At 45.3% G+C, this 13331-nt stretch overlaps 1 protein-coding gene across 1 annotated transcript in view; it reads left to right on the top strand.

The window, feature by feature from the left end:
• Nucleotides 1-100: 100 nt before the first annotated feature.
• LOC146200746 (phospholipid-transporting ATPase ABCA3-like) overlaps nt 101-13331 on the top strand; it is an 83586-nt gene continuing 70355 nt past the window's right edge. The window contains exons 1-6 of the mRNA XM_084595589.1: nt 101-341; nt 2419-2622; nt 3412-3590; nt 9329-9458; nt 11074-11228; nt 13142-13297. Coding sequence (XP_084451715.1) covers nt 107-341; nt 2419-2622; nt 3412-3590; nt 9329-9458; nt 11074-11228; nt 13142-13297 — 1059 coding nt within the window. The 5' untranslated portion in view covers nt 101-106. The remainder of the gene's footprint in view (nt 342-2418; nt 2623-3411; nt 3591-9328; nt 9459-11073; nt 11229-13141; nt 13298-13331) is intronic.

Here is a 13331-nt window from a genome sequence, read left to right as displayed (position 1 = left end):
AAGAAATTGCAATAACAGTGCATCTTATTATGCTTGTTTTAGATGGACGCTGCTGGAATCTTCATATAGTGTCGCTGTCTTCAACGCTCGTTCATTGCAGGAACTAATGAGCGTCAACGGTTTGTCAGAGACTGCCTACTGGCTGGGAAACCTGATGGGCGCATTCTTCGAGATGTTCCTGGTGCAAACGCCGCTCATCACGTTGTTCCGCTATGACCCGCTCACTGGCGCTCATGGCCTCTGGACCCACAGCGACACCACAGTGCTCGTTGTATTCTTCACGGTCTACTCCGCCGCGGCCTCATGTTTCGCCATCATCATCGCCATCGTTAGTCCTAGGCGTGAGTCAGCAGGCTTGAGCCTTTTGTTACGGTCTGTTGCTTTAGAGGTTTGAACACACCGTTCCTTTTGCCTTATGTGCCAGATCACTGCACGTATGGATGCTGTCGGCTGTTCGTAAAGCTCTGGGTGTGTGGAAGGCAGTCGATATGAAGTGCTACACTTATCCAGCAGAACAAGTCAGAGGAGGTTCAGCACGGTGCTAAAGGCCCAGAATATTCTGGCACTATACCGGTGCTGAAACGTTAGGAGAGGAAATATGGCAGTTGAAAGGAGTTTGACATCAACTACGCTCATGCTTACAGTGGTGTGCATTGCTCTCGAAGACACTGGACGGCACCTATCTTCTAAAGTATTTGCAGAAAGCTGAAAGAAGAACGGAAAACTTGTGCTTATCTATTTATTGGTTGAAATTGCAGCTAAAAGCCTTTGATAATTCGATATAGTATAGTTTCATTTTTTTTTGAGCATTGGAAGTTTTTCGCAGTTATTCGTGAAATACGTGGCTGTACATCCCCAGCGGCCGTAGAACCGAATAGCCGATGGGAGATGCAACGGGGCATTTCGATTGTGATTTGAGGAATAGAGAGCGTAGATTGGTGGGCCATAGTTGGTTCACGATTCTTACAAAAGTAGAGCCAGGACAAGGCACGCCCACAACACGAATAATAGTTTCCTTTTTCTGCCATAAATGCGTTCTTTACATTTCGTCGTGATCGCCCAGGGAGTGTCGTGTTCAAGCGTCGTCAATGTAGAAAAGGCGTACGCGCTACTGTAACTAGACAAGAGGGTGCGACCAGGAAAGAAAAAGACACACACAAAGAAGAAAAAGACACACACGGCGCTGAACTCAGCGCCGTGTGTGTCTTCAGGCTACGCTGCTACAGTACTTTCAGCTAAATAAATAAACTACTTTGTTTGAAGCTTCGAGTATCTATTGCGCCGCGCTGGGCTTATTGATTGATTTGTACTAGTTTTTGACGCGTTTTCAACGTGATTTATTTATCGGCCGAGGCGAAAGCCGAACTGGCCGGCCGAACAACGAAGGTTACGCGCATCCACAGATGGGATCTGCTTCCCCGAACAACAGGAGGGTGAGGGAGCCCGCCGTGGGAGGCGTCCCGCTGGGCGCGGACAGGGGGCGAGTGCTCACGGCGCCGCGCGGAGAGGGGTGCCAAGGTCTGTTCATTAATGCGCACTGCTCTAGGCACTACTCTAGGCACTGCTCTAGCCGGTAAGCTGCTAGTCATAATAGGCGAGGCATAATTCTAGTCACAGAACGGACGAGGAAACAGCACTTCAAACACAACAAAGAGCAAGCTGAATTCAAAGTGGAGGTATGTTTAATTCATGAACTTTCTATACGGATTGTGCGTGCCGACACCAAATAGGCGCCTGGGTCTGGTTAACTAATTACTTTCCTTTATTAGCCCTCTAGATCATGTATACCCATATCGAAAGAAAAATAATATGACGGGCATAGCGAGGCAGCGGAAACAAGTTTTCGCACTGTTAGGAAAATTTGAAGGCCCTGATCACCAAGCTCTTCAGGGTGTTCTTGTTATGGTTTCGGAAATGTTCGTTGGTTTAATTACATCATTTTGTTTTGCCAGACGGCTCGTTCCGTTTCACCAGCAATGCGCATAGTACGTTGCTCTTAGGGATACGCTTACTTAGAACGTATTGTGGCGCTAGTTGATTAGTTCCTCTGGAATGTCTAGGTTGCGCGAAAGAACGCGCACACAATAGAGGTAGGTCTCGGAAGAGCGCATCCCGTACCCTGTCCTGTATGTGTGTTTTAAGCGCAACGCAATCACGCTGAAGCGCCTCTAAGAACAGCTCTCAATCTAGCATCTCGGTGTCGTAGCACAGGTGAGGAAAAGTAATTATTCTTTTCGTTCGGAACCTTCCCGCCATAGTTTGTGTTTCCGCACTCCGCCATCATCAGCGGTATTTTAACGGTCAATGACTTAATCATTTGGGTGGATACCTCGATACTCTCGTCTCAGCGGTGGACAATATTGAAAGGCATGAGAAAGTGGGTTTTTATTTGTGCGCCGCTGTTTTACGTCTACGCAGCCAACATAGCAGCAATCTTGACCTTCGTTGTGATGGTGATGACTCTGATTCTGCCAATCACCATCTTGGCCGTGTCTGGCGCCACGCTCATGGACAGGAAAGATCCACCGAACCCGTACAACCTCATCTTCCAGGCGGTCTGCCTTTTGCCGAATGTTGGCTTCGCTTACGGCATCACGCTAATCTGCGAGAGTGAGGAGCTGGGTGAGACATGCGTGACGCCGTTAAAACATAACATCGAATCACTCTGTTCGTGATTTAAATGTTTTCAAAGGTGACCGCTCTTTTGTGGTGGCGCTGCAATTTACCAGGTTTGGTGCTGACAATAGTGCGCAAGTTCTAAAAAGGCGAGTTGCGGAAATTACGCCGGATAAGGAAAGAAATTGTATTCCAGAAGAACGAACACGATTTGAAAATGCATTTAATAACGTCTTCGATATGCGACACAGCAAGCTACTCGGCGTTCTTGCTAAGTGAGCTTGCATCTGGTGCGTACGCAAAGGTCAAAGGTGACCGTTGCCAGGTTGTGAATTCTGAATAATTCCGTGTAGGGTGTTCTGGCCTGTATGCTGCAGCGCAACGAATGGAAGTATTGCTATACGACACAGCATAGCGAATACTGCGACTGGTCCGACTGGCGGCCTTACACGACGTCGTGAATTGAAGGAGAAAACGGGAAATTGTTTACTCCATAAACGCCGAAGTGTTAAAGTTCTGGCCTCTTACTCTGTCCAGCGGAAGGTTATCTGGAGAAATATGGCGGATATATCGCGGTTAACAGAACCTACGGCGTAGAAGAAACCTCAATGAGTGAACTGGTTCTTTAATAAAGAAGATCCAGAACACATTATAGTTGCTTAAGCAGCAGCTTCACGAATGTAAAACAACGGTGGTCTCCGCACAGGACGAGCAGCTGAATAGGAATCCTTTCGGCTTTTCAAGACGCTTCTTGATGATGATGGGATGTTGTTTCTGTACCGTGTGATTGCGCAGGCGAAGGTATAACGTGGAAGAACTTCGCGTCGCACAAGACCTTCCACCAGCTTTCTCTGCGCAAGATCTCTCTCGCGCTCCTCACGTCGTGTTCGGTAAGCCTGTGCCTCGCCTGGTACCTGAAGAATGTGTGGCCCTTCGGCTACAGCTTTCCCAAGCCCTGGTGGTTCATCATCATGGTGAGGAACCGTCGTCACTGTCGGCCTCCTGCTTGCAGATGCTTTTCTCAAATGAGGGACGCAAGAGCATGATTGTATGACTGACACGATGCACAAGTGAATGTCAGGCTGCTGTGTGAGGCACGAAGAGAGCCGAGTAATTTTGTTATAATAATGGATCGTTGTTGGATGATCTTCAGGCTGTTCCTGATGGTTCCATGATGCGACGATACTTTGCAGGAGTGAAGTAGACAACGTCTTAGTACACTATATACGCTGTAGTCATCATCATCATCAGCCTAACTGTACCCACTGCAGGACGAAGGCCTCTCCCATGTTTCCCCAATTAGTCTTCTCTTGGGCTAGCTTCACCCACTTGATCCCTGCTAACTTAACCTTTTACGGCCACCTAACTTTCTCTCATCCCTTGCTACGCTTTCCCTCCCTTTCCTTCCCTTGGAATCCAGTTTGTTACCAAGGCGACCATCGGTTATCCTCTCTTCTCACTACATGTCCTGCCCATGCCCAGTTCCTCTTGATTTCAACTAGAATGCCAGTGACCTGAGTTATTTCTCTGACCCACTCTGCACGTTTCCTATCTCTCAACGTTATCCCTACCATTGTTCTTTCCATAGCCCTCTGCGTTGTCCTTAGCTTAAGCTGGACCCATTTCATTAGCCTCCACTTTTCATCCCATTTGTGAGTAAGGGAAGCTGAACTGTTATATCCTTTCTCTCTTGAGCGATACCGGTAAGCTGCTAGTCATAATAGGTGAGTATCTGCGAAATGCGCTTCATTTCAATCCTATTCCCCTAGTTATTTCTCTTTCATGATTCGGATAAGCGGTTACTACCTGTCCTAAGTAGACATATTCCTGTAAGGCTTCCAGTGTTTCTCTACCTATTGCAAACTGCTTTTCTTTCCTTAGGCTGTTGAACATTACCTTAGTCTTCTGCATACTGATTTTTAAGTCCACCTTTGTGCTTTTCCTGTACAGGTCATCAATCACTCTTTGAAATTCATCCCCTGAGTTACTTAATTAACAAGGCAAAGATCAGCAAATCGCAGATTACGGATGTATTCTCCATCCACCCTTATCCCTAACTGGTCCCATTCCAAGTCTCTTAATACTTCTGAATACTTTTGTATACTTCCGTGTAATAGGCTCTAATACGCTGTATTACACGGGCCAAAACAAATAATGAGCAAGAGTGACACTGACGCTGTTCTGCCTCTCACAATGCCCTGGCTCGCCGGTCAAACGTTAGCTTCAGCGAACTATCTTCTTTCTTCTATCTTCTTCTATCTTCTCTTGGTGTTCGTGTGTCTCTCTCTTGAGTAACATACCAATGAATTAATCCCGAAAGGAAGCACTGGTACACACTTCCCCAGCATCGACAGGAACAATTTTGGAGCCAAAAAGAAATTAACATGAGTAGCTCAGAATTTATGTAATATTGAAGCAGCCAAGAAAACGCCATTGGCAGCTTTTTTTTCTTCATGAGCACAGCGTTGCATTCCACGAAGCGATTCCCATTGGAACATAGGCACGCAGATGCACCCTGCGAAAATCATGCAATAACGGCAACAGGTAGAATTGAGCAAGACTGAGGCCTTTGTCTAATCTGTCTGCAGGCCGCAGTCGTGGCCTAGTGGTTAGGGCGTCCGTCTCGGCTGCGGGAGGTGGTTCGTTCGAAACCCGCCGCCGGACACCCACCGGTAAAAATGGGTACAAGCGTCCCCCGGCCTGGCGCCCGGCTCTTACAGGGGTGTGCGCTTGGAAGAGGCTCCGCAAACCCCGCTGCGCTCCCTCTGGGGCAAAATAGTTTCGAACATTCAGCCTGCAAAGGTGGTTCGAGTTACCGTGTTTCACGGGGTTCAAAACTGAAAACGAGTCGTGTCCTGCACACGCGAAAACTCAGAAAATGCCTTGTTTCAAGTGCGAAACGCTTTAAGCCAGCGTGTCGAAAGACGTAAAGGTTCACTGTCACTGATGAAGTTCACTTCTCAGAGATTTCAAGTGCGCTAAACGTAAAAACATATATGTGATCAACCGATGTACGCGGCATTAATGAATTCACATTGGATTTATAGTACCAGGAACATTAACGCTCAGACAAGGAGATACCAAGGTACTTACTTGTGCGTAGGCGTTGCAGCACATGTTTTCTTTGAGTGCAAAATCACGCGAATGTATATCAAAGCCGAACAAGAATCTTGTCATCCGTCATTGCGGCTGACGCGTGATTATCTTGTCAGATTGTGACGTCACAGCGCGGGCAATTCGAACAGAGGTTTCGCACATTATCATTGGTCTGCTCAAGTAAAGCCCGAAATAATTTGTGCGAAAACACTACTTCACATGATCAAACACAATCAAGGACGTAGTGGCTTTCAGTTGTAATTCTTTATTTTTGCAGAACAAAAAACAGATCCTGGAGAGGTAAACAAATACATTGTAGAGCCCAAGAGCTTAAAATTGGCAGCCAGCGACAAAAGCACATGAGCTAGATTAGACTGAACAAAGAGCTCGAAATTTAGAATGAGTATATCTAAATTACAAACAGATATTAGTAGTATAAATTTGCAAATACAATGAGTCTCTTTGCTCAATTACAAGAAAAACAAGCGAGAGGAAAGAAAACAAAAGAAACTTTCAGAATTCATATGTTGTTATAAAAGTTGACAGAAGTGGGCAGCTTACGACTACAAGCTGATGAATACATCCGAGATAAGAGGCCAAAATTAAAGGATTAGAGGCCGCAAAGGAGTATACCCAAGAAGAGCCGCTGATGGCTGTTTCGTATCTTTCAGGCGGAGCTCAAAAATCCCCTTCCACCCTTTGAGGTGCTGCCCCTCCCCCACGGAGCCACCGCGGCATCAATCTTCAAGTGATGAGTTCATTATGACTGTGGATAACCTAAACAGCGGGTGCAGCTGGCTGGAAAAGGAAATAAGGATGTGGAGGTAGCAAAACGAACAAAATGCAAATGAGAGACCATTTTAGAGAGTGATTCGGAAAGTAAATCTTACCAAGCATGGAACAAATCAGTGAGCTAAAGAATATGAGCTATAATGAGCAAGTTATGAAATATATACAAAACCAAGAGTATACAAATACTGACCTCATTATTACAGGTTTTGTAGAGGATTATGATCGTCAACTGCAAAAAAAAAAAAAAAAAATTCATGGTTCAATCCGAGACAGGAACTTGTTAGCATCGTTTTTTGAATTATCCTTTTCTAATTTATTACCGCGTTTTCGGTCTGTTGTTGCAGCCAAAGTATTGGGGCCTCTACGGAAGCGTGGGAATTTCGGCTGATGATGCCAAGATTATCAAGGAGGATCCGAACCTTTTCGAGCCTGTGGCGGCCACCCTGGAGCCCAGCATCGTCATTTACAACCTCAACAAGGAAAGTTTAGATAAGGCGTGCTTGAGCTTTGCGTGCAAACTAAGCCCTGCTAATCGGCCCGCCACGGTGGTGCAGTGGTTAGGGCGCTCGATTGCTGCACCGAAGATGCGGGATCGAATCCCGGCCGCGGCGGCCGCTTTTTGATAGAGGCGAAAAGCAAGACGCTTATGTGCTGTGCGATGTCAGTGCACACTAAAGATCCTCGGAAGGTAGAAATTTCCAGAGCCCTCCACTACGGCGTCTCTGAGCCGCTTTGGGACGTTACAATTCACAAACCAAAATAAGCCTGGCCAACTCCTAGCGAGAATTAATATCTTTCACAATACTCCGCGGACCCCTTAAACGAGCCGTAAGGATAAGGGGGAAGGTATGAGTGAAAAAAGAAAGAAAGAAGTGTCCTAGTGGAGGGCTTCAGAACACTGCACGCGTCGACGATTTTGCTGTCACGAGTGGATTATCTAAACTCGAATGCTGCTATAAATAAACGGCTCGCAGCATAGAGACTATGCTTTGTAGTAGAGAAACAAGTAGCCTCAAGTGTGTGTGGCTTAACATCTTGAATGTGTACGAGGACAGGTTTCGAATTATTTTCAAGCCTGTGTCTTCTCTCTTTTCTTTGAAATGGCGCTGCACCGCACAGTACATGAGATTTACTGTTTACAATTCTCTTCGACCGAATGCGGCCGTTGCAGCCCAGGTCTGAAGGCGCGACGTCGCGTTCAGCCTCTGAATGCTCTTCCCACTACTGGCCACCATGGCGGGTTGAAAGATAAGTGTGGTTTGGTGCGGTGAATAAGTGAGGTTAATATCACTTCCCCAAACAGCGTCCATATTAAATTAATTCAAAATATGCTGTTGACTAATCCGCCGCATCTGCCATCGATTTGTTCTTCGTGACCATAATATATTTAGGAGACGAAGCCAGCTCTCGAACAATCAGTTCGTTGGAATATCCGCGCTAGGTGCGATCTAATCTACGTTTCCTCTTTTCTGTTTTATACTAGGGAATTAGAGCATTCTGGTTGCAATTCTCAATTATTGAGGCAATAGAAAATAGGGTTTTGTGTCGTTTAAAACCGCTTAAAAGAAAACCATGGGTGGTGAGGCTGAGGCTGCAATGTGCATCCGTTATTTCAAGACCAAGCACGCGCTAAACATAAACGTCACAATTACTTCTGATTTAGACAAATTGGGTTTATTCCTGCAAAATGAAAAATCGCTGAAACGTATGTTGGAAGCGTTTGTTGCGTTCATACAGAGCGTTAAAAATATAAGCTATCAAATAATTAAACAAAACATACAATGATCATTACATACACGATCATTACGTTACTTGCACGAGCTATAGCGGAAGTGAAGCAAGAAGGAAATTGTTCCTGTCAATATTTTAATTTACTAAAATGAGTAAACGTTTTAGCCACTTCAGCTGCCATGGGAGTTTGTGCGAGAAAGAGGTTGCTGAATTCTTGGACAATCCCATTTTTTAGTGTCGCTGCACTCCTGTACTGCTATACATTTTTTTCGTAAAGTTCAGACTCGGTTCATTTAACTATGCCTGTAAGGTGACGGCTATTGGCGCCTGACTCGGCCGTCAACGGCATTAAACAACAAATGGCGCTGATAACTCTGTGCCCTTCGTCTATGAAAGAGAAAATGTAATATGACATACATTTATGACAGCTGCACAACATAGTGCTTGCTGATCATCATTGTCCTTAATGTTGAATTACAGTGAAGCATTGAAATTTTAAAGGCGACAGCCTGACTTGCTTCATGCTTAGAGGAAGCAGAAAGCGTGGGCACAAAATGACAATAGAAAGACAACGTAATTTAATGTCAAATTGTGACGTAACCAGTTTTGTGCAGCATATAGGGTGGTGTCCTACCATTTCGCTTCCCATTTAGCAAAAATATGCCATGGTCAAATTGAGGGCTAATTTGACAAAGGAAATTGGACCGAAGACACATATAGATCGAAATGAATGCTGTTAACGGCAAGTGCAGGTATCCACTACGAGGTGAGACAGAGGCCGCGCCTTTCGTTTCCCCAAAACCCGGACCAACTAAAGACGTTTAACACTTTGCGGAACTTTGTGCCAATCTCTCAGTTGGAAGTAAACGAAACCATTACAGATAGTGCTTTCGCAGGTCTCAATTGATATAAGCACAGTTAAACCCAGGCTAACTTTAAAGAATCTAAAGCTCTAACATGAGAAAGAAAAAAATCCTCGTCATTTTCAGCTTTAATGTAATGCAAGGTGGTCTCGTAGCAATGCTGTTATATTTTGATGATTTCACATCTACAGGGCAAGTGAATAGACTGTTACCCACGTTACTTTGTGCAGACGTTTGGACCCGTCATATGCCGCACTGTCATCTTAAAAGACGTCACCTTCAAGATCTTCCAGGGCCACATAACATCCTTGCTGGGAAGGAACGGCGCTGGCAAATCGACACTTCTGAGATCCATCGTTGGTGAGAACTCTGTTTTGTGTCTGTGCCACTTTTATCCCCCCACAGTTGCTTACTGGCCTGCTAGTGCAAATACAGGCGCAACAATAAGCAAACAAGCAGCTAGCTCTTGCAGAGAAGACAGCAGTAGCACCTGAGGGCTTTATCTGAATAGGACCATTCACCTTTTCATACACTGGAGCACTTAAGTAGTAACTCGATGTAACGAAACCGGAGGTCGAGGGCACGAACTGATTTTGTTGAGAAATCATGATATTCAACTAAACTGGCTTGCATTTGAATGTACGTGCGATACATGCTGAAGAATCAGCTAGCGGAAGCGTATTCGCGGAACTGGTTGAGTCTTTGGCAACTGGGCGCAGCCTGCCTGATGGCATAGTGCATTCTTGAGCAGTGAAGTTTCCTGGTTGAATTCTTTAACAGTGCTGAGCGTATGGCCAAAGAACTCGTTTCTTTCTTGTACTGCTAATTTCTGATAGAACATAAGCAGAAAAGAAACACCGCAGCAGTTGTTACTTCTCGCCAAGGGGACGATTTTTGTCAATGTTCTGACTGGGCACAAGTGCGCGCGGTCACAGATATGGTGTTCAAACGATATGCTGAAATTCAGGCTCGTAGGCAGCCCTCTGAAAAAGCGCAACAAAGTGTTTGACTATTTCGAGCGTTGTCTTCATACTGCAGGTGCTTGAGGTCAGTAGCCGAAGGAAGCGGCGTTAAGTTCTCATTATCTCTGCCGCTCTGATGTATCCTGATGAGTGCAGCAGCAGCAGCATCAACAACCACAAACGATCCTACATAAAGTGATGTTTAGGCGCATGCTGGAGACGACCGGTCGTTGTGTCTTGAGTGAAACTTGTGCTGATAAGCCCATGTACTCTGCTAATTCGCAGTGTATTCCAAATATTATGCTTACAGGAACTGCCATTTCTTACCGATTATCCATGAACGCTTACCCATGAACGCATGAATATGATAAGGCATCCGCCTGATGGAGTTTGCCCCGTCGCAGACTCAAAATTCTTGTCTGTCCCCTAAAATAGAAACGACTGCAGAACGATGAATGCAAAATATGGAAAAGCAGAACGTCATTCAAACGCTGGAAAGAAGCGTTGGAATTAAGCGTTGGCAATCTTTTGAAGCGATCATTTGGGTTCATGTGGTTGAAAAGCTGTAATTTTCTTGTCTACCTTCTCTTCCTTTTCTTGGTCTACAGCCTGGAGCATGTACTTGATAACGTCACTGAGGGCTATAACAGCAATCTGTCATTGTAAGGCCAAATGCCCCCCCCCCCCCCTCCCTCCAGTTATTAAAACCACCGTTTCATTCTCTGTTTGCCTCTAGATTATTAGTATATTTAATATTATTTTTGTCTTGACGTGATGCAGATGCAGAAAGCAGGAATAGGAGCGTTATAGCTTCCAAACTAGCCTAAGCATTACACTGTCCTCCTCTAGAAGCCCAGACGAAGACAAGTCCTCTCGCGAAAACTCTTAATGACCGATTCGGGATCTTTATAAACTCTTGCTCACTAGATTTTGTGTTGTCAAGAGTCCCATATTTCGGTCTTCTTTCTACCATCAGTATCTTAATGGTTCTGGCCGGCTTTGCGATCTCCCAGGGTCAGTGAAGCCCGACACCGGCACTTGCTTCGTGAACGGTATGGACGTGCGCAAGATGAAGAAGGCTGTGCGGAAGGCTGTTGGCTACTGCCCGCAGCACTTCGCCCTGTACCGCGAGATGACCGTCGAGGAGAACCTCTGGCTCTTCGGCAGAGTGAGCCACTCGAACATATCTTTGACAAAATTGATTTCGCGGCATTGGCGATGGATGCTTAACTGGAACATGCTATTCTGCAGTTCCGGAGTTCTTTGGTTTCGTGAAGAATCTACTACAGCAGATAAATTTTCGGGAGAATGCGATTCTAAGGAGCCGACATTTAATGTTATGATTTGGTACTATGTAGCGGTTAGCCTGCCGTGGACCTCGAGGCGAGAAATAGCGTATAAGTGACCATCATTTTCTCGGTTACAGATACGATATGAATGGTGCTGAGCATCGTCAAGGAATTCAATATTTTATGCTCTATATTAATCCTTTGATTTCTTATGTTCTTAAGGGAGCGAATTCAGCAGCCCTTTGTAATTGACTAGACCGCATGTGAAGAGCACAACATCGGTGCTAAATAATTCCTGTTAGCATACCGCGCTGTTTAGTTTCCTTTGAATTTAAAATCGGAACATTTATAAAATTAAATTACGCAGTGTTTGCTATTGGCGGCGAACAGTTGCCGCTAGTCGGGGACATAAGGAAAAATGGCCATGCAGCTGAGCAAAGAGAGATTCCGTCCTCTAAAGCAACAGCGTGATTCTGATGAACTATCGCACTTATATGTGTGACCTAGCTTTATACAATACGTCCTTATTGTGTGTGTCCCGAGCATAGTACACTTTCCTTCTCAAGCCCATTTTTTTCTTCTGATGAGGCATAAAAATGCTTGGGTTATTTGTTCCCGCAAGGTTCATTTGATCGTTCATCTTGTCGAGTCGATCATGAAAACAAATAATGTAGAGGCTACAAAATACAATCCACAAACGCTAACTTAAGCGAATCTCTTACTATATCCGCGGCATTATTTGCCGAGAAAATTTCCCAACTGACTTCTGAAACTACACAATATACGCAAGAATTACTCTATAAGTGAATAGAACTTGAGTACCATGCCCTTCGCGGTGTTTCCGATAGGAGAACGGTACATTGTCAAGCGCTGAGGCATATGTTCTTCCCTAAATATTAGGAATGCTATATTGTGGCCAACAGAATCATTTCTCACCCCCCCCGCCCCCACCTTAAAAAAAAACAACATTCATTTTACATAATTACAAATAACAAGACATTTAACCGCGACGCTAAAATCTCGCATGTTAGCAATTAGAGGCTATTGAAACTTCGCTTAAAATGCAGGTAAGTTCGGAAGTTTCGAATATTTTGTACTGGGAATCTGCTTCCATTACCAACCACAGGCATTGCGCATTTTAACGCAATAGCGTTGAAAGACCCATTATTTGAAAATCCGGCGTAGCGTTGTCGGCGTTGGCTTCCTAAGCGAAAAATCACGAGCCCATCGCTGGCAGGTGGCAATTGGCAGCTGACATGGCCGCGTGCTGACTGGACTTGATTGAGTGAACTTACGTTCGGCAGTAGTTTTTAACTCTGGTCTCTCTTTTCACATGGGGCGGTTATGTCAGAATCCTCCTGCTAGGACCCTTGCATTCACGTTACCCCCAGACCACGCAGGCACGTTCGTACGGCTTGGTTAAAGCTGGGCTTTACGGGTGAGGTGGTAGCCTAATCTATCGCTCCATACCTTTAAATGCAGAGATTAAGTGTTCCCCATAACACTTAGGGATGAACATCTACCCCAGAACGGGTGCAGTATACCCTGCTTCTGACAGGTAGTGGGCAAGAAGTCATGTGTCACAGGTTTTGTTGTCTTATAAAATTATTCGTCTTTAAAGTGCAGTTCTTAGGTACTGCGGGCCTTTGAATCTTTATTGAGTAAGTTTTCATTCTTCATGAGAATGGCGTCGGCCATTGTTTTTCTTGTCAGCGGCGTGACCTTGACCTGTGCAGGAGTTGATTGTTAACGACTGCTACAGATGATTTTTTGTCTCATGCTTCCGCTGCAGATCCGTGGAATGAGCGACCATCAGACGGTGGACTCCCTTCAGCTGATCGTGATGTCCTTCCAGATGCAAGACTACAAGGACAAGCTCGTTAAGCGCCTCAACACTGGCCAGAAGCGGAAGCTGCAGCTAGGAATCGCTCTGATTGGTGAACCGCAGGTCAGACACTTGCGCAATTTTCTTGTCGTTGGCA

This window comes from Amblyomma maculatum, chromosome 2 (assembly GCF_055883805.1).
Source record: "Amblyomma maculatum isolate TAMU_Amacu chromosome 2, ASM5588380v1, whole genome shotgun sequence".
In the NCBI taxonomy this organism is placed as follows: domain Eukaryota; kingdom Metazoa; phylum Arthropoda; class Arachnida; order Ixodida; family Ixodidae; genus Amblyomma; species Amblyomma maculatum.
Note: the sequence above shows the minus strand (reverse complement) of the source record. Positions and strands in the feature narration are given on the sequence as shown.